Below are 27,047 nucleotides of genomic sequence, written 5' to 3'. Positions count from 1 at the left end.
CAGCAAGAAGGGACTGGGGCATGGCAGAGTGGAGGTGTGAGTGACACAGGCCTGTGGGGACTCTGGCCGTGAGTACAGCCTGGCGCTGCCATTCCTCCTCATTGGCATGAGGGCAGAGGTTGGCTCTCAGGAGGGATTTGAATGAGGGGCGGGCAGTGGCCATTCAGAGTGGGTTTGGGGCAAAGGGACAGGGAGGGCTCTGCACACAGGCAGAGCCACCTCTCTCACCCTTAGCTGAGCCCAGTTCCCTGACAGGACCTATCCTTGGGTGCTAATAGATCTGAATGAGTGTGAGCAGCCCAACATGTGCCAGGGGGGGCAGTGCACCAACACACCTGGATCATATCACTGTGAGTGTGCCAGGGGCTACATCATGGGCCGCACAGGACAGTGCGAAGGTGAGTTTGCTAACCTCCCCTAAGTGAAGGGCTCCAGCCCCGTTGTGCAAACCTCAGCTCTCCGTGCCCCCCTCCCTCCAGATCTGCACTGAGGTACCTGCGTCTTCTCATTTTGTCATTTCAGTCCCCTGACACAAGTCTGCCCCCACTTGCCTGGGGGACTCCCCACCCCGCTGCGGGAGAGGGGAGCTCTCTCCCCAAGCTCATTCCCCTTCAGACTCTCACTCCCCCCTCAGGCCCAGTGGGACCCATCCTGAGCCCCTTCTTCTGGACTGGAAAGGGAATGTGTTTTGTTCTTGGGCTGGTGCTAGTCTGGAGGTTTGGCGTCTGTCATTGCTTGCCCCTGTTTGAGCCCTGGGCTGGCAAGTACATTGAAGATATGATGTCTGCAGCCAGCTGCATGTACACAGCATGTCACAGTGATTGAAAATCAAAATGGGCATCCTACCAGGTGTGGGAACAGGCCACAGAGACAATGAATGACAAGTGGGACTCGTGAGAATCTCCCTCTGAGCCCCAAACTCAATGCACCATAAAGCCCGTCTGCTTGGAGTCACAGTCACTCTTACTTTGGCCAGAGCTGGCTGAGAAGGTTAGATGCAGGTGACAGTGGTTCCAGCTGCGAGGATGTTCTGGATAGGACTCGATCTGTCTCTCTCTTTTCCTGGAGTCTGAAAGCAGGGAGTCTCTTTGCAGACATTGATGAGTGTGCTGACCCCAGCACCTGCCCCAGAGGGAGATGTGTCAATGTGCTGGGCTCCTATGAGTGTCTCAGCTGTGCAACCGGTTACCAGCCGATGAATGGAAGATGCGTTGGTAAGGAGGCGAGAGCTGTTCCCCCCAAGACCCCTCCCTACCTTGTGGAAACTCCCTCTTGCATGGCAGCAATTCCAGCCCTAGCCAAGCACTCCTGGGGCTGTAATGTGCCACACAAGCCTTGTGGGCAGGCGTTGGCTGTGGGAAATGGCAGGCGGGAGAGGCTAGTGTGTGTACCCTGAGTACCACGCCCTGCAGGATTGGGCTGTGGGGAGATCCCTGGGGATTTCAGAGCACCCCTGTTCCTGGATTGATGGGCCCCTTTGCTGTGTCTTGCAGATGATGATGAGTGCTTCACCGTGGGAACCTGTGCTCATGGACTGTGCATCAACCTGGCTGGCTCCTTCAGGTGTTCCTGCTACCATGGCTTTGAGGTGACAGCAGATGAGAAGAGCTGCCAAGGTATCCTATCCTCTACCAGATGCTTTTGGACCCAGTCCAACTCCTAGTGAAGTGTGAGGCATTGTTTCCATTGAGCCTGGGGCATTCCTGAGTGCATGGCCTGGCTGCCTGTACCTCCCTGCCCCAACCAGGGTAGCTAGGTCCTGAGATCCTGTGGGGATACCCTCTCTCCCTCCTTATCTATTATTGATCTATTCCCCTCAATGCACTTGGCTCTGAGAGGAAGCCCCGCCCCTTCCTGTGCTCAGATTTGGCCCCTCCTCCCTGTCCAGCTCTCACTCTGGTTTGTGGGTTTATTTAGATATCGATGAGTGTGCGACCCACAACCCCTGCCGCATGGGACTCTGTATGAACACCGAGGGCTCCTTCTCCTGTGCAGCCTGTGGTGCTGGATACACCGTGTCCAGAGATGGCAGCATGTGTGAAGGTATCTCCTGTGGAGGGGTGAGACGTGTGGGTGCCAGGGAGACTGGATTCCTTGGGAGGACGTGCTTGCAGTTAGGAGCAGGCCATCGGTGGTGTCCGGGGCTGGATCTCCAGCTGTGGCTGCAGACTCTCGCAATGTTGCATGTCACGCGGGTCACTGGGCCTCCCCCAGCCCAGCTGAGGCAAAGCTGCCAGCTTGTGGCACAACATTTTCAGGCAGCAGTTGTAATCAGTGCCCCTAAGGCTGAGTCTCTGGCCTGGGTCTGCATCACTGGTGGCCTGAGCTGAGCCACTCTTCCTACAGCAGCTCCAGCTGAGCTCCCTGCACTGCACTCGGGAGAGCTTCTGGGGAACAGCCCCCTGAATCCCAGCGAGACCCACTTGGAGAGCAAAGGGCCTGCTTCAGCGGTTTAGCTTTTGCAGAGCAATAGAGAGCTGGGGGGGGGTTCGAGGGGAGGTCACTGGGGGCCTGCAGGTGTTCAGAGAGGGACCGCTGCAGCTTCAGAAAGGAGTCTGTGAGAGTCAGAGCTAATCCCCCAGCTGGCTGTGAGTACCTGGCGGTCAGGGGAGCGGGGGAGCAGAGTAGGCGCGCCCTGTCCTTCATCCCAGCTGAAGTTCCAGTCTCTGCTCTCCCCAGATATCGATGAGTGCAGCTCACCAACTGCCTGCCCCTTGGGAATCTGTACCAACACGGACGGCTCCTTTGCCTGCCAAGCCTGCGATGCTGGCTACATGCTCTCCTCCAACAGACTCACCTGTGAAAGTAAATCGCCCAGACTGCTCTCTGCCTCTGCTGGGAGCTGTAGCTGCAAGTGAGGCAGTAATAAGTGTGTCCGTAGTGTCAGACTTGGAAGCCAGTGGTCCTGCTCCCGATTGGGTCACGCCCCCGGTTGGGTCACGCCCCTGGTCAGGTCAGCTTAGCCCTGCACGTTGGCAGCACGTCGTGTTTGGAGGGGCAGGGGGTATCTGAAAGGAAATGATCAGATCTGGGAAGGGGTACAAGTACCCAGCTCATTAATGAGATTCTCAGCTGATACTAATTTAGGGGGAGCTGCAAGCCCCACTGAGGACAGCGTAATACAAAGCGGCCTAGAGAGACCAGAAACACAGGCAGGGAATAGTAGAATGGGATTCTGTTCAGAACAACATGACTAATATGTCTGGAGAAAACAACCCCGAGCCTAGGTAGTCAGTGGGAGGGGGAAGGCTTGGAATCCGGAATGGCTGAGAAAGGCATGGGGCCGTAAATTAGGAATTTCTGACGCAATGTGGAAGCAAACAGGGCCCCTTTGGGCTGCAGGCACAGAGCTATCGTGTCTCTGCCAAGGGGGAATAGCCAGGTCCTACTTAGTGCAGCGCTGGTGCATTTATTGTGGGCACCTTTTTATCAGAAAGATATTGGCAAATCAGAGGGAGTTCAGAGAAGACCAACCAAGGTGATCAGGGGGCTGAGCTATAGGTAAGGGTACGATTATGTCACAGAGATCGTGGAAGTCACGGAATCTGTGACTTCCAGAGACCTCCGTGACATTGGGGCACTGTAGCAGCCTAGACACCGCTGGCAGCGGGGGGCCCTCCTGCAGCAGCCAGCTCAGCTCTCTGCCCCCGTGGGTGGTGGGGCCCCCTCTCAGCTCCCAGCCCTGCAGGTCCCTGGGGGATCCCCCCAGCTCCCAGCCACTGGGCAGGGATGGGGGGGCCACAGCTCCCAGCCACTGCAGCAGGACAGGGTGCTGGACCCTCCTCCCTCCCCATTTTGTCAGGGATACTTTTAGTAAAAGTCAGGGACAGGTCATGGCTTCCGTGAATTTTTGTTTTTTGCCCATGACCTGTCCATGACTTTTACTAAAAATATCCATGACAAAATGATAGCCTTAACTGTAGGGAAGTGCGAAATGAGTAAAACCTGTCTAGTTTGGCTAAACCTCAACTCCAGGGACAGGGGGACCTGGGAGGAGTTTATAAATGTCTGCCGGGTATAAACTGCAAGGCAGAGAGGAATTATCTAGGCCTGTGGTGCAAGGGTTAAAAACAAAACAAAAACAGGCAGAGGGTTAACAAGACACGGGCAAGCCAATGAAAGAGGGAAAGCTGGCAAAAGGGTAATGAAGTAATAAAGGCCCCAATTCAACGAAGCATTGAAGCACAGACTTATCTTCAAGCATGCGAGTGGTGGTATTGAAGTCACCAGGACCGCTCTCTGTCTTAGGGTACTTCCACACTGCAAGCGCTACAGCAGCACGGGTGGGTTTCTATTGTTGTAGTAGCTGGGTGGTAGCAGTAGGCCCTGAGCAGCATTACTGGGTCTACTTAAGTTTTAGGTGCAGGCCCTGAGAGCGCTTTGCTAAATAGGGATCTGGTTACTCGAGTGCTTAATGGTAAGCATGTGGATAAGTGTTTGCAGCGTTATTGGCAATAATAATAATAACCACCAATAAAAGTAATAAGGGCGTTAGACTAGATGACCCTTGTGGTCCCTTCTAACCCTATGGTTCTATGAATCAGGAGGACTGGGATGAAATTGTGGAAGGGAAAGCGAACGCTGGGCCTCAGCAGAAACTCCCGGACAGTGAGATCTGTCAGACTGCAGCAGACCTTGTGGAACAGAACTTGAGACTTCCCAAGTAACTGCTAAACCTGTGGTTGTTAATTGTTCCGTTCCCTAGGCCCTGTTGTAACTTGTGTGCGGGTTTTTTTTCTGGTGTAGCTCTAAGGCTGTGCTCTGTCGTGGGTACGTGAAATTGTGGTGTAGGACATGAGTTTATGTTGCTAAGTTACCCAGGAGTGGCAGAGCCACAGGTGAGGTGTGCAGAGACTCCTGCCAACCGGTCCTCTATACTCAGCTGCACCAGCGTAGGTTCTGGATCAGCCACATATTCTGCAGGAAAACTGCCTTAGGAGTGTGACTGAGATAATTTAAGGTTATTTGTTTCTCCCATTCACCTAGCTGTATAGGCCTTGGAGGAGAAGAAAAAATAGAACTAATATTGTTTAGATCCCCCTATGAAAATGACCTAAAATGGAATTTCTGTATCTCCTAATGCCTGATACCCTGCATTGGGGATACCTTCCCCCAGCACCTTTCTGCTGGTATCAGGGTCACCTTTCGGACCCAAGATATTGGACCTTAAATCTGTCTCTGGCCCAGTGCCTGTCATGGGTCTTCAGCAGGGATATTTTTGGAGAGAAATCCCACATTTGAGGGCAAAGAAGGAAACATTTTTGTGGTTTTGTTGTTTGTTATGAGAAGCAGTTCAGATGTCTGGAATGGTGGAGAAGGGCCCTTCAGAGATGGATCAGCAGGTAGAGTGCAGATGTAGTCCAAGGTGCTTGATAAAGACCCCCTGGTGATGAGCATGGCATGAAAAGCTAGTGAGGGAGAATAGTAGCTTCTCTCATGGCTAGGCAGTGGAGCACCTGGGAACCACCAGCATACAGATGGTAAATAAACCCACTAACAGGGGGTCTTCCCAGCTGTTTGGGGTAAAACTCATGGGCAGAGGCAGACTGCACCTGGTGGTTCCTCCTGGAGAGGGAGAAGGCGGCTTGGCCACTTTTCTTCTTCCTCTAGGTTTACAGCTGGGCCTGAGGCACACACAGGAAAATGAGGTAAAGTTTCCATGCTCCTGATGGGATGGAAGGATTGCACATTTTGTTCCGTTTGTGGGCTAGTCATGTGACTCCCTCCTTAGATGGGTCTTTCCCAGCATGTCACTTCCCCATGCTCGCTGCTAGAGCAGCTGGAGGAGAGAGCATTGAGGGAATGTTATCAAGTGTTTGGTGACTGACCCCAGGAGAAACTGTTCCAGTCTTCCCCTGCTGGATTGGTGACCATGGCTGTAGATTTTGGGTTTTGTGTGTGAAGAACAATAAGAGTTTTGGGATGGCTTATAACAAATGAATTAGGGCATGGATCGTCTGCCAGGGAACTGATGGAAGCTAGGGATGTTTTAGAACTGAGTGTGGTAGGAGCAGAGGTGAAAGTAAGCTGGTCCGGTCCGGCGTACCGGAAAGAGCCAGTACACTGTGCCGGACAGGACTGGCTTCCGCGGCGGTGATTTAAACGGCCCAGTGCTCCAGCCGCTGCGGGGAGCCCCGGGCCCTTTAAATCACTGCCAGAGCTCCGGCAGCTGGGCTCAGGTGGGAATTTAAAGGGCCCGGTGCTCTGGCCGCTGTGGGGAGCCCTGGGCCCTTTAAATCCCTGCTGGAGCTCTGGCAGCCGGGCTCCCGCGGTGATTTAAAGGGCCTGGAGCTCTGCAGCATCTGGAGCCCTGGGCCCTTTAATTCGCCTCTGAGCCCCGGGGCTCACAGCCGCCTCTTCAGCTGGTAGCTCTCGGGTGATTTAAAGGCCCTGGGGCTCCCAGCCATAGCCGGAGCCCCAGGGTCTTTAAATCTTGAAAGGCCCCGCCTCTTCTGGTTGAGGCCACGCCTCTTCTGGTTGAGGCCATGCCCCTGCTCAGGGCTCCAGCGTACCGGTAAATCCTTTAAGTTACTTTCACCCCCGGGTAGGAGTAATCTTGCCCTAAGGCATAAATGAATGGTGCTCTGTTGCGTACACCGTGCGCTTGGCACTTAGCAGAGGCACGGTCCCTGCTCTGCCCTGAGGAGCTTTCAGGCTCAATGTTTCCACCTCTAACTTCTGTGATGGGAACAGGCAGAGCAAGGGAGGTGGGGAATGTTGTTGGTGCCCTCTGCAGCCCGCAGGCTGGTACTGACGGGGAATCAGTCCTCTTAGATTCATGTACTTTCTCACAGTCAGAAAAGCTGCACTCAGGACCTGGCAGGCTTGGGGGACTGAAAATGTAGCAGAAATGTTGTTTCCTTCTGAGGGCCTGGAGCGTCACACCTCCCCTGGATGGAGCAGTGGAAGGGTGGGAGTAAGGAGCTTTTGCTGCCCTGTGGGAGGGTGGAGAGCTGCCTCCCGCGTGCATTAGCTGAGCTGAATTGTGTTCCAAAAGAGGCAGGTGAATGGGACAGTCCAGGATGACAGAGCCAGGTGAGGCCGAGGCTACATCTGTCTCTCTACGGTGGACATGGTCATGCTGGGAGTTGGAAGCCCATTTCCCTTAGTGTTACCTGCACACTCTAGGGCACCCCCACCCCACCTTTACTCTTCCATGGACTCCAGGCGTAACCCAGTTAATTTAGGCACCCCCACCCTTACCCAGCTCCTAGGACTCAGGGTGTAATTTTCTGTGGGTTTGCGGCACCATTTACCAGTGAAAGAGCCTTTCACAGTAATATTCTTAACCTCTGTTTATTAACAGTTCTCAAAACAGAATACACACGCTAAGCATATGATGCTCCCAATAAGGACGACAAACTTTTCCTGGTGGCCAGTCAGGATCAGGTTGCCCGGGGCTCCTCCAGCTTCTGCACGGTGTGATTGGCAGGGTGTTGAGGTCTGGTAGCTCTGATCTTGGGCTGTGTCCTGGAGTTGGGTCCAAAGAACTTCCTTTTGGACCCCAGTTTATATAGTTAAACTTGAGTCCTGCTTAACTGTACCTTAACCCAGTGGTTCTCAACCTTTCCAGGCTACTGTACCCCTTTCAGGAGTCTGATTTGTCTTGCGTACCCCTTACTTAAAAACTACTTGCTTACAAAATCAGACATAAAAATACAAAAATGTCTCAGCACACTTACTGAAAAATTGCTGACTTTCTCATTTTGACCATATAATTATAAAATAAATCAATTGGAATATAAATATTGTACGTACATTTCAGTGTGATACTTGAGCCTGTTTTTCACTTGTGAGCCTTGTCTGAAGCCCGAGCTCTGCCGCCCAGGGCTGAAGCATGTAACTTAGCTTTGCGGGGGGCCCTGTGGCATGGGCCCTGGGCAAATGCCCTGCTTGCCACCCCCTAATGCTGGCCCTGCACTTGCAACCCCCCTAAGCCCGTCCCATGACTCCCCTGGGGGCTACAACCCCCAGATTGAGAAACACTGATCTAGATGAGTTGAGTACCCCCTGGAAGACCTCTGAGTATGCCATTTGGTACATGTACCCCTGGGCAAGAACCACTGTCTTAAACAATAATTTTAAACTAAAGTACTACAAAATAATTCTTTGACCAATCCTAACATATTGTGAAACAATTCTTTAACCAATCATACCCCACCACCTTAGTTGATTTAAATCTTGCAAAATTAGTTATGGCCCAGACAGAAACAATCAAAGAACCAGACAGAAACCATGCAGATGAACAATAGAGAAGTAGGGACCATAAAAGCAAAACAATAAAGTAGATTTCACAGTCACAAAAATGATTCCTTGCCAGATAGAATGCTATCGAACAAAGTTTTCTTTAAACATCTTAAGATCTGTTTCTTTATCTGGTGGTGGTGGGTACTACTGGAACAGAATGGCCTTAAAGCACTGATGACGGCTGGGGGAGGGACAGGAGATTTTAAGGGATGGCTGGGAAGGATGAGGGTGGGGTGTTTCCATAGCCAGGAGAGAATGAGGGGCGATGGCGGGGAAGGGTTAGGCACCAGGAGAGTGGGGTCAGATGGGGTGTTTGAGGGTGTTGGGGCACTTCACTGACATACACTCTTGTGCCGTTAGCATGATCCTTGTCATGGCTCTTCTCTGGTTTTCCTCCAGTTTGTGGCACTGAGGTGCCCAGTACTGAACTAACTTGGGGACAGGCCCAGGAGACTGGGGCCTGGGTTTGGTTTAGCAAAACCTCCTTGGTTGGTCCTGGTTTGCCAAGGCAGGACTAGCTCCGATCTGGGATCCATGGGTAAAAAGGCACCAGAGTTTGAGGGAGCGTTGGAAAAGGTGCTGCTGTAGCTCCTCTAATCGCAGCATTCGAGAGCTGTATTGAGCCTCTCCCCTTGGCATCCCCTGACGGGATCCTTCCATGTAGGCAGCCCCAGGATCGCACTGTGGGCTGACATCCAGGGGCTCTGCACTCAGCAGGCAGGAAGGTCTCTGAACACTAACCTGCCTGCGGCTGTCAGAGACCTGAATTGCTGCTGCCCTTGGCCTCTGTTTGTTTGTGGCAGTTGCTCATTGCGCACGTGCACTGATCCTGACTCTTAATTCTGTGCCTCTCGGCCTGGGCAGATATTGATGAGTGTGAAGACCCCACCGTTAGCTGCCTCGGAGGAGAGTGCCTGAACACACCGGGCTCCTACGTCTGCCACTGCCACCCTGGATTTGAGCTGCTCAACGGCACTGTGTGTGAAGGTACGAGCCCCGCCAGGGCCTGTCCATTCCGTTCCCCTTTGGACCCCACCATGGAGTCTGGGGCATCTGCTGGGAATTCCCATTTCTACCCATGTAGGGGGATTGCAGTGCAGCCTGGGACGACCAGCCTTTGGAGCGCTGCCCCAGAGCATTAACCAAACATGAGGTCACCACTGACGCACTCCCTGTACCTGCGATGAGAGGGCTGGATGGGACCCTAAACCCTCCCGGGGCCTGCCCTGTGTGGGCTGGGTGCGGGGCCCTCCTGCCATCTGCCCCCAGCCAATTGTGTGGAGCTAACTCATGTTTCTCCTGCAGACATGAATGAGTGCCTGGGCAGTGAGATCTGCAGCCCCAATGGCGAGTGTCTGAACAGCCATGGATCCTATTTCTGTATTTGTGCTCTTGGCTTCTCAAATGCGGCTGGGGGAGTCAGCTGTCAAGGTGAGGGACTGGGAGAAATGTCAGCAGCTAAATGTGCCTTGGACCCTGGCTATTGCCCTGGGCTCTTCCTTGCCCCTGACCACCTCCTGTCTCTCCCCCTGGGCTTTCCCCTGCCCAACTGTGCCCCGTGGCTATTCCCCTGGGCTCTCCCCTGCCCCTGACTATGCTCTCTCCTTTCCCTGGCTGTGGTCCCTTGTCCCCTCTGCCATGGTCTCTGCCCACTGTGGATAGTATTTATTGTGCAGGGACCAGTGTACACCCGTCGGACAGCCTCTGTGCTGATCTTCATCATGTCGTCTCTTCCAGACGTGGATGAATGTGCAGACAAATCCCGGTGTTTGCGAGGCCAGTGTTTCAATACGGAGGGCTCCTACAGATGTTTGTGTGAAAATGGCTTCATGCACTCACAGGAGACTGATGACTGTGTAGGTAAGCGCTGGTCTCGGGGGAACACAGGGCTCTCCCCAGATCGCTGGCGTACGTATGAGGCTCTCCTTCCTCACGCAGAGGGAACGCCTCTACTTCAAGTACCACTGACACTCGTCACTTCACTCCTGCTCCAGAGCCACGAGGCCTCTGCCCCTTCATTGGTTCTCCCACTAGCTGTGCCATGACAGGGGGCCCCAGGGCCCACATTGGGTTTGTGGGTCGGGGGGCCTAGTATCAGGTCATTAGTGGATTTGTGGGGGCAGTTGCCACAGGCCCCCAGTGTGGTTGAGGTCTGGTCACACCAAGGCTCTCCAGTGGGGTTGTGGGGTCCCCAGTTGACTGTCCCATCTCTTTGCCCTTCTCCTTCTGTGTCCGTTGTCACCGGGTGACAGATGTGGACGAGTGTGCGGATTTCGGGGACACTGTGTGCGGCACATGGAGGTGCCTGAACACCCTGGGTTCATACCGCTGCGTTATGGGCTGCCAGCCTGGCTTCCACCGGACACCGCTGGGTGACTGCATTGGTGGGTACCGCTGTGTGCTCTCTTGCTGTGATCTGTGCTCTCTCCTGGTGGGCGGGGCGGGGTGGGGGGCTGGCTGGCTCAGTTGGCATCCTGAGGATAAAGCTTGCTGCTCAAGCCAGAAGCAGGGAGGCGCCTGTGGTCGTGTCCCCGGTTAGCGATGGGGAGGAGGAAGTGCTTGGCCAGCGTAGACGTAGATAATGCTGAGTGCTTGTTTTCCTGGCTGTTTGTGTCTAGACTTCTCTCTTCTTGGCACTTGGTAACAGATGCTGCATTGTGCAGCTTTTCCTCTCGAGGAGATTCCTGGGGAGGTTACAGTCCATTCCAGGGCCAGGATTGTATTGCAGCGCAGAGTTCCCCAAAAGGCAGCAGCCTGCTGGGGTTCCTGGCTGTGCCTAGCTGCTTCCCTGGGGCTGCTGGGTGAGCTGTGCTCTGACAGAGGCTGGTCGCTTGTCTCTGGGGTTGGTGCATGGAGATCCCCCCCTGCAGAGCCCCGGGGTTGGATTTAGGGCTCCCAGCCAAGGGCAGCATTGAAAGGTGACACTACAAAGGAATTATTGTGGCATTAAAGAATCCCCCAAACTCTCATAAGATTGTGCGAGGGGGAGGCGTCACCAGCCGGGGCCCAGCACTGCTGCTAATGCCATAGGTTAATGCCATCCGAGCTCAGCTTCCACTCCTCAACGTCCAGACAATGCCAAGCTGCAAACATGCAGCTTCCTCAGCTGCTGTGAGGAGATCTCACGCCCCAGGCAGCAGTGGGAGGGGTATCAGGGTGCACTGTGCACCTGCAAGGTCACCCCTCTGCCAGGCAAACCAGCCCCTGCAGCCCTGACTCCTCCCAGCTTTGGGGAGGTCTACGGGTGTAGTTATGGGCAGGTGGGGGTCCCAGCAGGCCCCTGATTGTGCCCAAGAGTCATAAAGCCAGGGTTTGGGTGCTTGTGGGGTCTATGTGTGCGGGGAGCAGGCTCTGCACAGCTGCAGGCAGAGCTCTCCATGGGTCAGGGTGTGGAACTGAGGAAGGAGAAAAAGTGCAAGTCTGCCACTGATCAGCAAGGAGGTCAGGAGCAGGAGAGCACAGTCCCTATCTGTGTTCATGGCCCCCATATACTCCCACATTCTCCCATAGGACCCTATATACCAGCCTGTAACACCTCATATTCAGCTTATTCTATCCCGTATTAACCCAAACTCCCCTATCCTTGTCAATAATCTCCATATTCTCTATACCTGCCCATGGCCCCATACCCATTTGCACTCCTCCTGTCTCGTATACTTTCCCATATTCATCCCATATACCTCCCTATATCCATCTATATCGCCTGTCCCCCTAATTCCCCAGCTCTGCCCGTGTCCCCTGTATACTTTCTCATCCCATCTCTACCCAGTTGGAGCACTGAATTGTATTGGAGGTTGTCCTTATGGTGACTCTTCCCCCATGCTAAGTTGTTCCCCTTCCTTCTTGCAAATTAGGGAGGGGAGTTGGGCAGGCCTGGCCCTGTGATCCTGCGGCAGCAGGGGTTGAGAGCTTTTGCTCTGGGTATTGCCTACCCCTGATCCCCGGGGCTGACCCAGGTGGGAGGGCTCTGGGAGTGTGATGGGGATGGTCTGGGGAAGGAAGGTTCTGCACTGACCCAGGCCCTCCTCTCTCCTGCAGACATAGATGAATGTGCCAACGAGACGCTGTGTGGGAGCCACGCCTTCTGTGACAACACGGATGGCTCATTCCGCTGCCTCTGCGACAATGGCTATGAGAACTTGCCCCCAGGCCAGGACTGCGTGGGTAAGAGTCACTCAGTGCTTCTGGCCTGACGTCTTCACGCTGCCTCAGTGCCTGTGCCTGACTCGCCAGCGCATGGGGCCCTGCACCCTTTGTGCTGCACAGATCAGTCTGTCCACATCTCAGTGGGGATGTCCCTTCCCGGCGGGGGATGGGAAAAATCCTTTCCCTGTGGCTCCCTCAGGATCCCTAGTAATGAGAGGTGTGCACGGGTGAGTGGGGCTATGAGCAGGGGCAGGAGGGGCAAGTGGCCACCAGGTGAGTCTCCAGGACATAGGCCCTTTTCAAGTAGATGGACACAGGGCCCCCTGGAGGTCAGAGAAGCTCACTTGGGGGATCAAAAATGGGCGAGGCCAACACCTTCTACCAGGGAGGGAGCTGCAGGTGAATGGTGAAGGGTTAATTATTGGGTGTTTACAGTGGAGTGTGCCTGAATCGCAGCAGTTGGAGGAGGAAATGCCCTGTCAGACCCCACCTAGTCCATTCCGGGGGGCCAGGGCAGGATCTATTCCCAGCACTCTGTCCAGGTGAGGTTTAAATGCTCCTGGTGAAGGGGCTTCCTGCATTTCATGGATAGGGAGTCCTCTTGGTGTTCAACACTGTGTAGTCTGTCCACGGGCTCGTTCCCTCCCACCACGGACACACACTGAGACATAGCCCCTCTGGGGCGAAGAGCATCCGTGACTCTGAGGACTCAGGTGGATGCACTGTCCCATTGCGGGAGCCCTCAAGTCATTTCCTTTGCCTTGTGTCATAGACGTGAATGAATGTGAGCTGATGGTAGCCGTGTGTGGGACCGCGCTCTGTGAGAACGTGGAGGGATCATTCCTGTGCCTGTGCCTCAGTGACCATGAGGAGTACGACACGGAGGCAGGAGAGTGCCGGCCACGAGCTGGCATGGGTGAGATCTCGCTGGGGCGGGAGCTGGGTGCTAACGGGGCAGTGCCAGCCAGGAGCTGGCATGGGTGAGATCTCGCTGGGGCGGGAGCTGGGTGCTAACGGGGCAGTGCCAGCCAGGAACTGGCATGGGTGAGATCTCGCTGGGGCGGGAGCTGGGTGCTAACGGGGCAGTGCCAGCCAGGAGCTGGCATGGGTGAGATCTCGCTGGGGCGGGAGCTGGGTGCTAATGGGGCAGTGCCAGCCAGGAGCTGGCATGGGTGAGATCTCGCTGAGGCAGGAGCCAGGTACTGCCTGGGCATTGTTGACCATGAATGGGTGTGGGTGAGATCTCACCTGTGGGGATCTGTTCTGAAGGCTGAACAGTCGTGCGAGGGAGGCCACATTGCCAGCCCTGTTTTCATCATAGGAGATTCTGGATGTGGGGTGACCTTCCCTAGGGCTCCAGAGCTCAGGCTGGGAGCTTGGCATGTCATTGAGGCCTTCTGTGGCACATCTCTTGTGTTCTGTTGTCTCTCAGGGGATCCTGAGCGGCCCATAGCACCACGTCCCGCTGGCTCAGAGCGGAAGGAGTGTTACTATCACATCAGTGACGTCCAGCTGTGTGACAGCGTCCTGGCCAAAAACACCACCAAGGAGGAGTGCTGCTGCACCGAGGGGGCTGCTTGGGGGGACAACTGTGAGACCCATCCCTGCCCTATCCTGGGCACAGGTAGGGCACCGTCCCCAGCATTCCCCTCTCCTCACGCAGATCAGAGCAAATAGCGTGCTCACTGTGTCCCAACCTAATCATACCTATTCCTGGGTTTTTTCTCTCTGCCCGCTTCCCTTCCTGTCTGCAGTGGAATACAGTGAGATCTGCCCGAGTGGGAAGGGCTATATCCCTGTGGAAGGGACTCTGCTCTTTGGACAGACGTCATACACAGGTACCAGCACCTTTTCTTCTCTTCTCTCTGCGGGGCCTGAGCTACTGGAACAGTCGTCTGTACCCACACAGGCTCTGAATGGGTACATGTGCGCCTGAGAGGCCAAGTATGTTAACTGGCTGCACCTGGAGGGTAGGCCGGGCTCACTTAAAGAGGAGTCCCAGCTAGGAGAAGCTGTCGGTGGTTGCTATAAAGGCAGGAAATCTGACACAGAAGGGAGCTGGGCTGGAGGGAGGGAGGATTTTCTGACATCAAATGAAGTCCCTCTGGAAATTGAAGAAGAGTCTATTAGAGAGAATGGACACAAAGTGTGGGGGGGGGGGAAGAATAGAAGCAGAAGCAGGTGATAATATCAACAAAAAAGTAAAGCTGAGGAAGGAAATAAACTAAAATGCTACAATTGTAAGATCACTAGTCTAAGAACAAGATTAGGGGATGTTAAGCCTTTGAAAGTAGCTGACTGGATTAAAAAAAAGCATAGGGGATATTGTAAGCGCCAAGAGGCTGTGAGATGGGGATCTTTTAGTTGAATGTAAAAACAAAGAACAAGTGGATATAAAAAGTAAAATGCTAGGGAAAGTTAAAATAAGTTACCAGGGGGTAACGTATGGCAGGCCATTAGAGCTGACCAGTGATGAGAAGACCAAAAGCACAGGAGAAGATAAAATGTTAGTAAATAAGCAACTAATTAGTAAACCAGGAGGAGAAAGCAAAGCCATCAACAGCTGTAGTGTTGAGGGATGGCTCTACCTGAGAAAGTAACGCTAGGGTTTCAGATATTCAGAACCAAGCCATATAGCCCTCTCCCCTAAGGTGTTATACGTGCCAATGGCATGGGCATGTCGCAAATGTTTGTCACAGTAACTGTGGAGGAGAGCATTCCTATGAAAACTGTATAAGAGGGACAGAGGCCAAATGTAGTAACTGCGGTGGTAATCACAATCCAGCATATAGAGGATGTATTGCAGCAAGACAAGCTACTGAGATACAAAAGACAAAAATTGTTAATAACATGCCTTATGTAGCAGCAGTAAGGGGACTCTCAAAGCATTAGGAGGAGAAGGAAGAGACAATCAGCCCAGGAAAAGAGGAATTGCAGACACAGCCTTATTCGATAAAGACTATGATAAACACTGCAGAAGGAATAGGTGACAATATACTCGTAGTGAGAAAAAAAAGATGAATTGTGCATCACAAACAAGGGGGAAAATCAGAAAAAAATGAATATTGTAGCAAGGGCAGCAGAAAAATACTTATAAGTTAGCAATTTGTCAATGGACCGTATTCATGCAATTTTGAATGAGGTTAATGGTGAAACGTGACTAGTATGGAGATCTCAGTCTTTTGCTGGAATGTGCACAGTCTGATCGTACATGGTCAAGAACTAAATGAAAATATCCTGGAAATGAAAACTAAACCAGATTTCATATGTATCCAGGGAACATGGTTGCTTGGAAAGTTTGCTTTTAAAATTCCTTTAGGCAAGACTGAAAACTAGGAAGAGGACAAGGTGTTTGTACTTTCATAAGGGAAAGATTAAGCTACATAGCAGTAGAGAATGAGGAAGTAAGCCTGGAATATAATGTTGTTGAGATCCCCATGCAGAAGAGAAATATTTCTGTAAGGATTTATAAAGTCTACAACCCTTATGGGCAATTAGAAAGTTTGGAGCTACAAGAAATAGTGAAGAATGCTAAATGACCATGTATTATATGTGGTGACCTAAATAGTGATAAAAATTGTGGGGAAGTAAAGCCAGCTGATAAAAATGGTGCATATTTAGAAAAGTTCATGGATGAAAACAATCTAATGGTTTTAAACAATGACACCCCAAATAGATTTAATGCAGCAGATGGTAGTTTTTCCTATTTAGATGTGGGAATTATAACAGCAGATATTGCAATTAAATGCAACTGGGAAATATATAAGGAAGAAGGAATGGGGAGCGATCATTTCCCTATACTTATTATTTTCAAGGGCAAGGTAAGGTTAAAATAATGGAAAATTACCCACCTGGAATCTTAAGAAAGCTAATTGGGAGCTGTTTACAAGTAAATGGATGGAATTTGTGAATACTCATTGTGTGAGTGATGACAGAGAATGTCAATGATAATGTAATAATGGAATTAATAGCAGCAGCTACTGTAGCCATCTCTCGAATATTGAAGTACCCCCCAAACCCAAAACTCAGTTGTATGGTAGAATGAGAAGTGCAAAATGGCGGGTAAAGAAAGGAATAAAGCCTATAAAAACGTGAAAACCACAGTGACTAGTGAAGATTGAATAAAATATAAAAGATTTAAGACAATAGCACAAGGAATTTTAAAAAATAAAATCAAAGAAAGAGTTGAAGGAAGTCCTGTGGGTGGATAAAGAAAGATACCACGACATCAGAAATTCACAGGCAAATTAGAAGAATGAATGGAATTCAGACTAAAGCCCTGCCTACACTAGTACTTTTGTCATCAAAACTTTTGTCAGCCAGAGGTGTGAAAAAACACACCCCTGACCGACATAAATTTCACAGACAAAAGAGCCGGTATGCCCAGCGCTATGTTGGTGGGAGACTGTCTCTTGCTGACATAGCTACTGCTGCTTCTTGGGGGTGGTTTAATTATGCCGGCGGGAGAGTGCTCTCTTGCCGGCATAAAGCGGCTACACAGAAGACCTTGCAGCTGTGCTGCTGTAAGGTCCGTAGTGTAGACACAGCCTAAGAGTAGCCACATTCCAGGTCTCATTCAGACTGACAAGATGATCAAGTTCTGATAATGAGAAAGCAGAAGTTTTAGCAGAAACTTTCCAAGGGATGAGTAATGATGGAAATTAACGTTAAATTTTCCACCAGATTAAAAGACAATTCATTGAAGAGAGCCATGTTCTATTATGTAGTTGAGGTAAACATGAAGGTACTAGACTGAATCAATGGTTTTGAATGGGAACCTGAGGAAGCTATTGATATCAGCAAGAATACCTCCCTGGGTAAAGATAATATATTTAACATAATGTTTAAATATCTCCCTGAATTTATGGGTTCTCTGGGAATTATATAACACTAAATGGGAAAAAGGAGTTATTCTGGTAGAGTGGAAACATGAAGTAGTAATTCCAGTACGAAAACCAGGCAAACTATTCACAAAAGTGGATGTCTAGAGACCGATTGCCTTTACATCCTGTCTGGATAAAATTATGGGGAGAATGGTGAATGAAAGATTGGTTTCCTTTTTGGAAAACAATGGCATCATAGGTAAGGTGCAAAGTAGTTTTAGGAGAGGAAGATGGACTATTGATCACATTGTTAAATTAGGAACTGAAATACAAAAATATCCGAAGGACAAAGGTTTTATGATAGCTGTCTTTCTAGATATTGAGAAGTCATATGACATGCTGTGGAGGGACAGCTAGTTGTACAAAGTAGGTGCACTAGGGAAAAGGGGAAAAATGTATGGATGGATTAGAGAATTTTTGAGTAAAAGGACCATGTAAGTCAGAGTGGGAAAGTTATATCTAATATATACAACATTAAAAATGGCACACCCCAGGGAAGTGTTATTTGTTAAATAAGATTGGATTGATAAGTGCCGAGGTAGGCATCGGTCTGTATTCGCAGATGACTGTGCTCAGTGGGTTAGAAGCAGGAATATTGAGGTGGCAGAAAAGGGAATCAGCAAAGAGTTACGAGAGATCTCTGACTAGGGAAATGCATTTCATGGGCTTTCATGCTTTCCATTGATCTTTACGAAAAGGAAAGTTACAAAGGAATGTAAACTGTATATGTAGGAAGAACAAATACATAGAATTAAAAGGCTCAAATTCTTAGCGGTAACATTTGATACTAAATTACTTTGGAAAGATCTCATAAATCAGCAGTTCTCAAATGATAATGGGTCAACAGGCTGCTGAGACCTCTACCAAAAACTAATAGGGTTAGGAAATTTCACTTCTATTGGGGGGGAGGGATAGCTCAGTGGTTTGAGCATTGGCCTGCTAAACCCAGGGTTGTGAGTTCAATCCTTGAGGGGGCCACTTGGGGATCTGGGGCAAAATCAGTACTTGGTCCTGCTAGTGAAGGCAGGGGGCTGGACTTGATGACCTTTCAAGGTCCCTTCCAGTTCTAGGAGATGGGATAGGGTGGGTCTCCCAAGAGAGGCACAGAAATGTGTCAAGGGAGGCTCAAGCTGTTATTTTTTAAAGAGCTCCGGCTGTCAGCCCCGGATGGCTGGGGCTCGTGCAGAAGGGCCATGCACACCTGGGAGGCAGGGATAAAGGGAACAGCCAGAGCCCACTGCTTGGCTGCCCCGCCCACCCCCCATCCCTCACTGGGAGGCAGCCCGGGTTCAGGATCTTCTCACCCCTCCCAATCCCTCACCGGGAGGCAGCGGGGCTCCGGCTGTCAGCCCTGGGGTGGCAGCAGCAGCACAGAAGGGTGGCAGTGGGGCACTAAGTCTGCTGTGAAAAGTGATATTGACAAATACCACTTTTCACATTGCCACCCTTACTTCTGTGCTGCTGGCACAGTGCTGCCTTCAGAGCTGGGCGCCCAGCCAGCAGCTGCTACTCTCCGCTCTGCCTTCAGAGCTGGATTGTGGTATATGTACTTGGGGCTGGGGGAGGTGTAAACGACTACAGACACAAAGAAGGGGGGGCCGATCAAATACGTTTGTGAAACAGTGTTATAAACTGTATTAAAGGAAGAATTAATCTGCTTAAAAGTCTTGCTGGGACTAACTGCGGGGCAGATAAGAAAATGCTCCTGATGGTATACAGAGCCTTAATCAGAACAGTTATAGACTATGGCTGCCAAGTTTTCGGTCAGCATCAAAATCAGAACCTAAAAAATATGATTTAATACAAGCCCAGGCTCTACAAATTACGTACATTGCATTCATTACAGTACCTATAAGCATGCTACAGATCGCTTCTAGTGAAATGCCATTTACACTACGAATGAAACTACTGGACTGTCATTTGTGGGATTTCCTTGCCCAGGAAGGAGTGGACTGAAACCAATACCTGGCTGGAGGGCCAGGAAGTTACAGGAAGAGATATCACCCCAGGGCCGGAACAGCTGTCAGCAGGGGGGGGCCTGATGGGGAAGGAGCTTGCTATGCCACCCCTACCCATGAGGAAGTGCTCTAGAAGTGAGTGCACTCCTCTACAGCATTGCACTGAGAAGCAAATCCCCAGGACACCTTTGGGATGGCTCTCTCTGGCCCTAAATCCAGCAGCGTCGGTGGTGGGAGGTTCTGAGACAATATTGACAAATGTGGCTTTTTTGACTGTTCAATATAGCAGGAGTGTGAAAAACTCCTAGTATTAAGACTGAAATCCCCTTTCCATGAGAAGCCCCCTCTTCCCATTGCCAGTAACTCTGGCAAACTAATTCTTTCTGGGCCGATACTTCTCAGGTTTGATTGCAGCCAAGAGGCAAAGCTTTTTGGGAAGTTTCAGCAGAATCCATGCAGCCGTTTTTGAGTTCTACATGTTTGTAAACCAGACTTCCAGTCTGTAAAGATTTAGCTCTTTCTCCTCCTGGTTGCCGAGCTGGATTCCAAGCTTGTGGGTTTGGAGTGTGGACTTGGCTCAGGCTCTGGCCCTTTAGCTTCACAGGCTGGATTTTCAAACCAGTTAAAAATATAACTGTGGAATTTGTTTGTCTGCACGACTCAGGGAATTGCATGTGCAGTGTCCGTAATGAACCCTGGGCCCACGACTTCCCCCTATTCCCACTTTGCCCAGGGTGATTCCCTGCCCCTGCTGTACCTACAGGCGATTCCCCCTCTGCCTGAGGTCAGGACCTAACTGCTGAGCTGGTTTTCCCCAGGCTTGGCTCATGTCGACCTCTGGGATGGAAGGAGCAGGTTCTCTTCCTGCTGCTGGCCGCAAGGCACATGGCCTACGTGACTGACGCAGCCTCCCCCGCCCCCTCTCTTGGCAGATGCAGATGAGTGTGAGATGTTCGGCCCCGAGATTTGTCGGAATGGGCATTGTGTGAACACGGTGCCAGGGTACAAGTGCTTCTGCCGCTCTGGCTATCTCTACGACTCTAGCCGGCTCGAGTGTGTGGGTGAGATGGCCCTTCCCCTCTGGACGGCTCCTCCCTCCCTCTGTCTGGGCCTCCGCTCCTCACTGCAGGAGGCAGGCCCATTCTGTCCTTATGTGGCACCAGGGCCCTTGCTGTGTGGGTGGTGGCAGTGCTAGTGCCCATGTTATGTGAGGTTAGCAGTGTTATGGAGCAGTGTCCTCTGGGTTCTCGTATGGGTAGGGGTTGGCAGAAGCGTTCCCCAGGGCCTTTACACAGTGTGTGTGTGTGGGGCAGGCATTGGGGGTGGCAGAGGTGCTGCCTGGGGCCCTTGCACAGTGTGTGTGCAAGGTGTGGGTAGGGTGACCAGGTGTCCGGTTTTCAATCGGAAAGTCCAGTCGAAAAGAGGACCTGACAATGTCAGGTCAGTAGGGTAGCCAACTTCCTATTTGCAGAAAACCGAACGCCCTTGCCCTGCCCCTGCCCTGCCCCTTCTCCGAGGCCTGGCCCCGCTCACTCCATTCCCCCTCCCTCCATTGCTCGCTCACTCGCTCATTTTCACCATGCTGGGGCAGAGGGTTGTGATGTTGGGGGGCTCAGGGCTGGGGCAAGGGGTTGGGGCGTGGGAGGGCATGAGGAGTGTGGGCTCTGGTTGGCGCTTACCTCAAGCGGCTCCCGGAAGCTACTGGCATCTCCCTCCGGCTCGTAGGCGGAGGCATGGCCAAGCGGCTCTGCATGCTGCACCTGCTTGCAGGCTCTGCCTCTGTAGCTCCCATTGGCCATGGTTCCTGGAGCTGGAGGGAGATGCCAGCAGCTTCCTGGGAGCTGGGCAGAGCTGGACAGGAACCCTGCCTGCCCTGCTGCAGGCGGCCAACCAGACTTTTAACGGCCCAGTTAACGGTGTTGACCGAAGCCAACAGGATCCCTTTTCGACTGGGCGTTCTGGTCAAAAACTGGACGCCTGGCAACCAAACCAGTCAGATCTACTGAGCGAACACCCAAAGTCCAGTTACTGTGGACGGGGGAGGGGCCGAGTCATCACTTGCGCCTGCCCCTACTCAGCTGGGGTGGCCCCCTACCTGCCTCAAGTGGCTGCAGCTCTCAACCCCGGCTCCTCAGGCGAGTCCCTCCTGACCCACGCAGGGAGGGGGGAGACGTGGGAAAGCAGTGAACGACAGAGGGAGGGGGAAAGAAGAACGAACGGGGGATGGGGCCTCAGGGGGAAGGGGCAGGGCAGAAGCGGGGCCTCAAGAGAAGAGGCTGGGCAAGGGTGGGCCCTCAGGGGGAAGGAGAGGTTCCGGTACTCCTGCTGGAGTGTCCGGTTTTAAGATATTACAAAGTTGGCAACCCTAGGTGGGGGACGAGGGTGGCAGAGGCACTCCCTGGGACATGGGTTGGGGTGATGCCCTCATTTGCCAGTCTAAGGGTATCTCTGCCTTCCTGTGGCTGCAGATCAAGACGAGTGTGAGAATGAAATGTCCTGCGTGAATGGTGAGTGTCTGAACACAGCCGGCTCCTTCCACTGCTTCTGCAGCCTCCCCCTGGTGCTGGATGTGACCCGCAACCGCTGCATCAACGTCTCCAACAGGGCTGGTGAGTGGGGTTGGCCAGCAGGCTGGGTGTTGCTGCAGGGTCTCAGGGGAGATGGGTTTGCACGCATGATCTGCACCATCCTGGCTGGTCCTGCAGTGCAGGCTTCACCCCAGGACCTCCATGTATGCCTCTTCGGAGAGGGAAGCATAGACATAAGGTGCAGAGTGGTGGAGTAGCCCATAGGCAAGGTGGTGCTGCACACGGGGGAGCAGGGGCTGTGGGGTACAGTGCCAGACTCAAGGGGGAATGTTGCATGCAGGGATCTGTGCAGAACCTGAGGATCGCTGTATATGAGGCATGTTGTGGGAGGGGCAGTGTGCTGGCTGGGTCTGAAATTCAGTGCACGGGGTGTGAGTGCGGGACACAGTCTGGGAGCAAAACACTGGGCATGGCACCTCCTAAGGGATCCCAGGAGACCTAGTGGATGTCCCCATGGCATTCTTTGTTCATCTCACGAACAGAAGACCTGGATGAACATGAAATCCACCTGGACATCTGTTGGCAGAGAGTCTCCAACTACATCTGCAACCAGCCACTGCGGGGGCGACGGACCACGTACACCGAGTGCTGCTGCCGCTATGGCGAGGCCTGGAGCCAGGACTGTGCACTCTGCCCCCATAGGGCCTCTGGTGAGAATGCACAGTCACAGGAATGAGGGGACAGGCTTGCTCAGGGACTGTGGAGCCTTTGGCCTCTAGCCTCCTGCTAGTCAAACCCTGCAACGGTCAGCAGTGAGTGAAAGTTGTTGTGGGCTGTGGATGAATGGAGAGGGGGCTCTCCCAGCAGACCTCAGTGAGCAGGTGTCCACATCCCAGAAACCAGTCACACAATGTGTCATCAAATGCCCCCTTATTAGCAGCCAAGGACTGAATGTGCCGCAGGGAATGAATTCTCCTGTAGCTCCTGGGGAGTTCCCTCTGGCTCAGGGATGAGGTGGCATGTGAGTCCTTTGCTTGAATGTATCTGAATGATGGCACTTAGTGTCACAGCACCCCTAGTACTGCGCTGAGGCGTTGGAGTTAGTATTGACTCCAAGGGGAGTCTCCACTACTCAGTCACCCTCACTGCTCCCTCCCTGCAGTAGCTAGGTGTTCCAGAGCAGGAGGGGTTCCCCTCCAAGAGTGTACAAGGCCAAATCCTGCTTAGGTTGTAAGATCTGACAGAGTCCCAGCCCAGGGGGCTCTTTGTGGCAGGTATCCAACCCCCTTGGTCATGGCTTGGAGTGTGGGTTCCACATACCTTGCAAATCCCATAAGGACCCTGGGACCCTTGCCTGGCCTTTGCTCTTCCTGGGCTTGGCCTTTCTCTGCCCAGCCTGAGTCCATCCCTGATGCAACCCCCCCACTTAGCTCATACCTGGACAGTCAGGGGCTTACCCTTCTTCGTGCCATGGTGCTAAGCTGCCCCTTCCCTCTCTCTCCACCTCCAGAGGAATTTGCTCACCTGTGTAACGTGGCCAGGGGAGAGACTGAGAGGGAGGCTGGACTACAAGAAAGGCCCGGATACGAGTATGGACCAGGCCTAGAAGACTCTCATTATGGACTCTATAGCCCAGACTTAGGGCCCTATTACAATTACCTGAGTCCTGAGTATGGAGCCCCTGATGCCAGCTTCCCCCAGAGAGAACTGAGCAGTGAGGTTGGTGGCAGCACATTCCTACGCACTCCTCAGCTCCATCCAGCGCAGTCCCAGCCCCGCTACCTGCCCAGCCAAACTGGTGAGTACTGAAGAAGACCAAGAGGTGTCCTGGTGGCTTCCTCTAGGTTCAGGCTGTGCCCAGAAAGTAACCCTTTCATTCTCCTAAAGCCAGCCTGGACAGGGCCCCATCTGTGTTATCCAGACCAATATTCATATCTGCTGCCCCTGGCCCCTCTACGTCACCCACCTGCCAGGCTGATGGTTTTCTGTTCCCCTGTGGGCATAAAGCCTTCTCCGTCCCCCAGCGTGTTCCCTGTAGGCTGATGGACCCTCTGTATCTACAGGGCATTTTGACAGCTTTGAGGGACTCCAGGCAGAGGAGTGCGGCATTCTGAATGGCTGCGAAAACGGGCGCTGCGTGCGCGTGCAGGAGGGCTACACCTGCGACTGCTTTGACGGCTTCCAGCTGGACATGACCCACATGGCCTGTGTAGGTGAGTGGCCCCAAATGGTGAGAGAAATGGCCCTACAGAGGGTAGGGGGTGAGCTAGCTGCCTGCCCTCCACCCCCACAGCTAAAATACTGGTTTTGAGGAGTGCTGGCTGAGCTCTGCAGCTCCCAGTCACTTCTGCTGTGGAGCTCAGCGCATGCAGCCCTCAGCCATTCCTTACTTCCTGCTACCCCCTAGCGTCACTGCCTGGGAATGGCAGTTGTCACTGGAGCGCCATAGGACCAGGGCTTGTGAAACCGCACCCAGAGGGTCTCCCCACCCCCACTCCGACTGTGTTCCCATCACAGAACTGCAGGGAAGAGAACCAGGGTCCGGGCAGGAGGAACCCTTTCCTCAGCACCCAGGGCTGTCACTCTAATCAGGGCATCAGCCACATTCCTGGCACATGTGGCTGGGTCATACAGCCTGACTGAGGCGAGATTCACACAAGGCCTGGATCTGTCATGGGAAGGGGGACCCCCACTCACTCAGTATGGGGGGGGGCTGTGGGCAATGAGGGGGAACCCTGTCTGCTCAGTCCTGGAAGTGGGGGTGCTGTGGAGAATGAGGGGGAACCCTGCTCGCTCTGTGTGTGGGGGAGCTGTGGGGAGAAACAAAGGAAAATTAAAAGTTCAGGGAAATGAAAAGTGGAGAAGAAGAAGGGATCTAGGAAACTAAGTGAGGGCAGAACGGATTGGAGCTGTGTGTGCTCTAGTCAGTCGGGGCAGCGTCCCTGTGGTGCTAGCACACCATGAGCACTGGTGCAGACTGGGTACAGGTGCTTTGGCCACCTGTCACGTAGCAGTGCTCTCAGCAGATCTAACCAACATGGTATTTAAAAGCCGGTGGCTCTTGGGCCTGCACTGCACTAGCACTCATGCCCCAGAAAAGCTGTTCTAGACAAAAGGCCTCCATCAGCACTCTGGAACAGCTGTAAAGTTAATAAAACACTCATTTGTTTGCTCAGTGCAAGGTTCGTTGCCTGTATTTTGGTCCCTGAGGTGATAATCAGCCCCTTTCAGGGCCACCCCAGAGGTGCCCTCGTCTCTGTTTCCCAGCAACCTTGTCAAATCAGCAAGAGGAATTTTGCAAAACCAAAATCACCCTTTCCTCCAAATCTTGTTTAGCACATCTCATTCTTAAGAGGGGGAGCACAAAGCATTCTTCTTGTGGTGATCTGGATGGGGGGCAGTTTATATCATGGGGGTGCTGAGTGTGGGGGAGCCCTATGTAGGGTGAGGTTGCTGGGCATGAGGGAGCACTGCAGCATGGGGTCACGGGGTTGCTTTACAATGTGGGGGTGCTGAGTTTGGGGCAGCGATGTGTGGCTTGGGGGCAGAGCTGTAACTAGGTATTTTTGCGCCCGAGGCAAGAATATAAAATTGCGCCCTCCCCCAGGGCCGGCAATTCGGCGGCGGGTCCCTCAGTCCCTCTCGGAGGGAAGGGCCTGCCACCGAAGAATGAATGAAGCGGCGGCGGTAGAGCCTGTGATTTTGGGGGGTCTAACTCATGATTTTTGACTGCTTGGGCTGGTCATGTTGCTTCCAAGATGATCTTTGGTTCCAGTCCAGTTCCAATCCAGCGGGGGACTCACAGGTTAAGAGAGGAGGGAGGTGCTGGATATCAGCAGTGGCCACTAGGGATCAGCATGTGTCCGGAGAATGCTGGGAGTTCAGGTTTGCAGGGCAGAATCAGGGGTGGCGGGTTTGTAGAAATTTTGGTGGTGCCCAAAACCCCGCCCCCCTCCCCCGTCCAAGGTTCTGGGAGGGAGTTTGGGTGAGGGAGGTCGTCTGGGGTGCAGGCCCTAGACTGGGGCAGGGGATTGGGGTGCAGAGGGAGGGGATGCAGGTTCTGGGAGGGAGTTTGGGGATGGGAGAGGTGCAGAGGGATGGGGTTCAGGAGTGAGGGCTGTGGATTGCGGCTGCAGATGAGGGGTTTGGAGTGTGGGAGGGGCTCAGGGCAAGAGTAGGGGTGAGGGCTCTTGGGCTGGGAATGGGAGGTTTGGGGTGTGGGAGGGGCTCAGGGCGAGATTAGGAGTGTGGGGGTGAGGGCTCTGGCTGGGACTGGGGATAAGGTGTTTGGGGTGCTGGAGGGGCTCGGGCAGAGGGTTGAGGGTGCGGTGGGAGGGTGAAAGCTCTGACTGGGGGTGTGGGCTCTGGGGTGGGGCAGGGCTGGGGATGAGTTTGGGGTGCAGGCAGGCTGCTCCGGGACAGGGGCCAGAGAGGAGGATTCCCCCCAGCCCTTTCTTTGCTGGCAGCAGCAAGTTCTGGGGGAGGAGTCCCCCTTTCCTGCCCCCCCAGCAGCACACTCACCCCCACCACTGTCAGTGCATGTGCTCCTAGGGCCCCTCTCAGGTCCAGGAATCTCCCTCGTCTCCCCTGTGGTGGGTGCCGGGGGGCGCTGCATGCGCCTCCTTCCCTGCTGTTGCCCCTGACTGTAGCTTCACGGGGGGTGAGGGATGGGGTTGCCTCGTTGCCCAGTATGGGGCAGGAGCGGTGACTGTGGGTAGAGCGGGGTGGGGGGTGACAGACTGTGCTGTTGGAGGGTCCCATTGGAAAATAAAAGGGTCTGAGGGGGAAGGGCAGGCTCAGTCAGTCTGCCCTGGCATTGGAGATGGGGGGCACTAGGACCCTGCGGGAGCAGTTGCTGCAGGGGAAAGACAGGGACTCTCTGCTCCAGGGCTGGGGAAGGTTGGGGGGGAAGCAAGTCGGGGCCGGGAGACACTCCGGGGAGGCATGGAGGGGGGGGAGAGATCACCTGGGTTATAAATACCTCCGTGCCGGCAGCTTTTTTTTTTTCTCTCCACCACTTTCTGCACCCCTCACCCCCGACTTTGTGTGCCCGAGGCAAGTGCCTCCCTCGCCTCGCCCTTGTTACGGCACTGCTTGGGGGCTGCTGGGTGTGGGAGGTTTGGTGAGCCCTACGCAGCATGGAGATACTGGGTGTGAGGGGTTGGAGGGCTCCTTGCAGTGGGGGTGTTAGGTGTGGGGGAGCTCTGTCTGGTGTGGGGCCATGGAGGTGTTGGGTTTGGAGGTGTACTGTTGCAGTGTGGGTGCTGTGCTGCAGAACACAGCTT

The 27,047-nt window shown here is 53.2% G+C and overlaps 1 protein-coding gene across 2 annotated transcripts in view; it reads left to right on the top strand.

Moving 5' to 3' along the window:
• LTBP2 (latent transforming growth factor beta binding protein 2) overlaps nt 1-27,047 on the top strand; it is a 117,848-nt gene that overhangs the window by 89,685 nt on the left and 1,116 nt on the right. Inside the window, exons 18-35 of one of the 2 annotated variants that reach the window (XM_054024876.1) lie at nt 279-398; nt 1,095-1,214; nt 1,494-1,616; nt 1,918-2,043; nt 2,680-2,805; nt 9,112-9,234; nt 9,553-9,678; nt 9,985-10,107; nt 10,500-10,631; nt 12,286-12,411; nt 13,166-13,309; nt 13,826-14,017; nt 14,148-14,231; nt 20,167-20,295; nt 21,703-21,843; nt 22,305-22,472; nt 23,273-23,560; nt 23,826-23,975. In XM_054024876.1, the coding sequence (XP_053880851.1) occupies nt 279-398; nt 1,095-1,214; nt 1,494-1,616; nt 1,918-2,043; nt 2,680-2,805; nt 9,112-9,234; nt 9,553-9,678; nt 9,985-10,107; nt 10,500-10,631; nt 12,286-12,411; nt 13,166-13,309; nt 13,826-14,017; nt 14,148-14,231; nt 20,167-20,295; nt 21,703-21,843; nt 22,305-22,472; nt 23,273-23,560; nt 23,826-23,975 (2,541 nt within the window). The remainder of the gene's footprint in view (nt 1-278; nt 399-1,094; nt 1,215-1,493; nt 1,617-1,917; nt 2,044-2,679; nt 2,806-9,111; nt 9,235-9,552; nt 9,679-9,984; nt 10,108-10,499; nt 10,632-12,285; nt 12,412-13,165; nt 13,310-13,825; nt 14,018-14,147; nt 14,232-20,166; nt 20,296-21,702; nt 21,844-22,304; nt 22,473-23,272; nt 23,561-23,825; nt 23,976-27,047) is intronic. The other variant, XM_054024878.1, reaches the window with a different exon arrangement.

Source organism: Malaclemys terrapin, chromosome 4 (assembly GCF_027887155.1).
Source record: "Malaclemys terrapin pileata isolate rMalTer1 chromosome 4, rMalTer1.hap1, whole genome shotgun sequence".
Taxonomy (NCBI): Eukaryota; Metazoa; Chordata; order Testudines; family Emydidae; genus Malaclemys; species Malaclemys terrapin.
The sequence above is the reverse complement of the archived record's forward strand: the minus strand, read 5'-3'. Positions and strand labels throughout refer to the sequence as shown.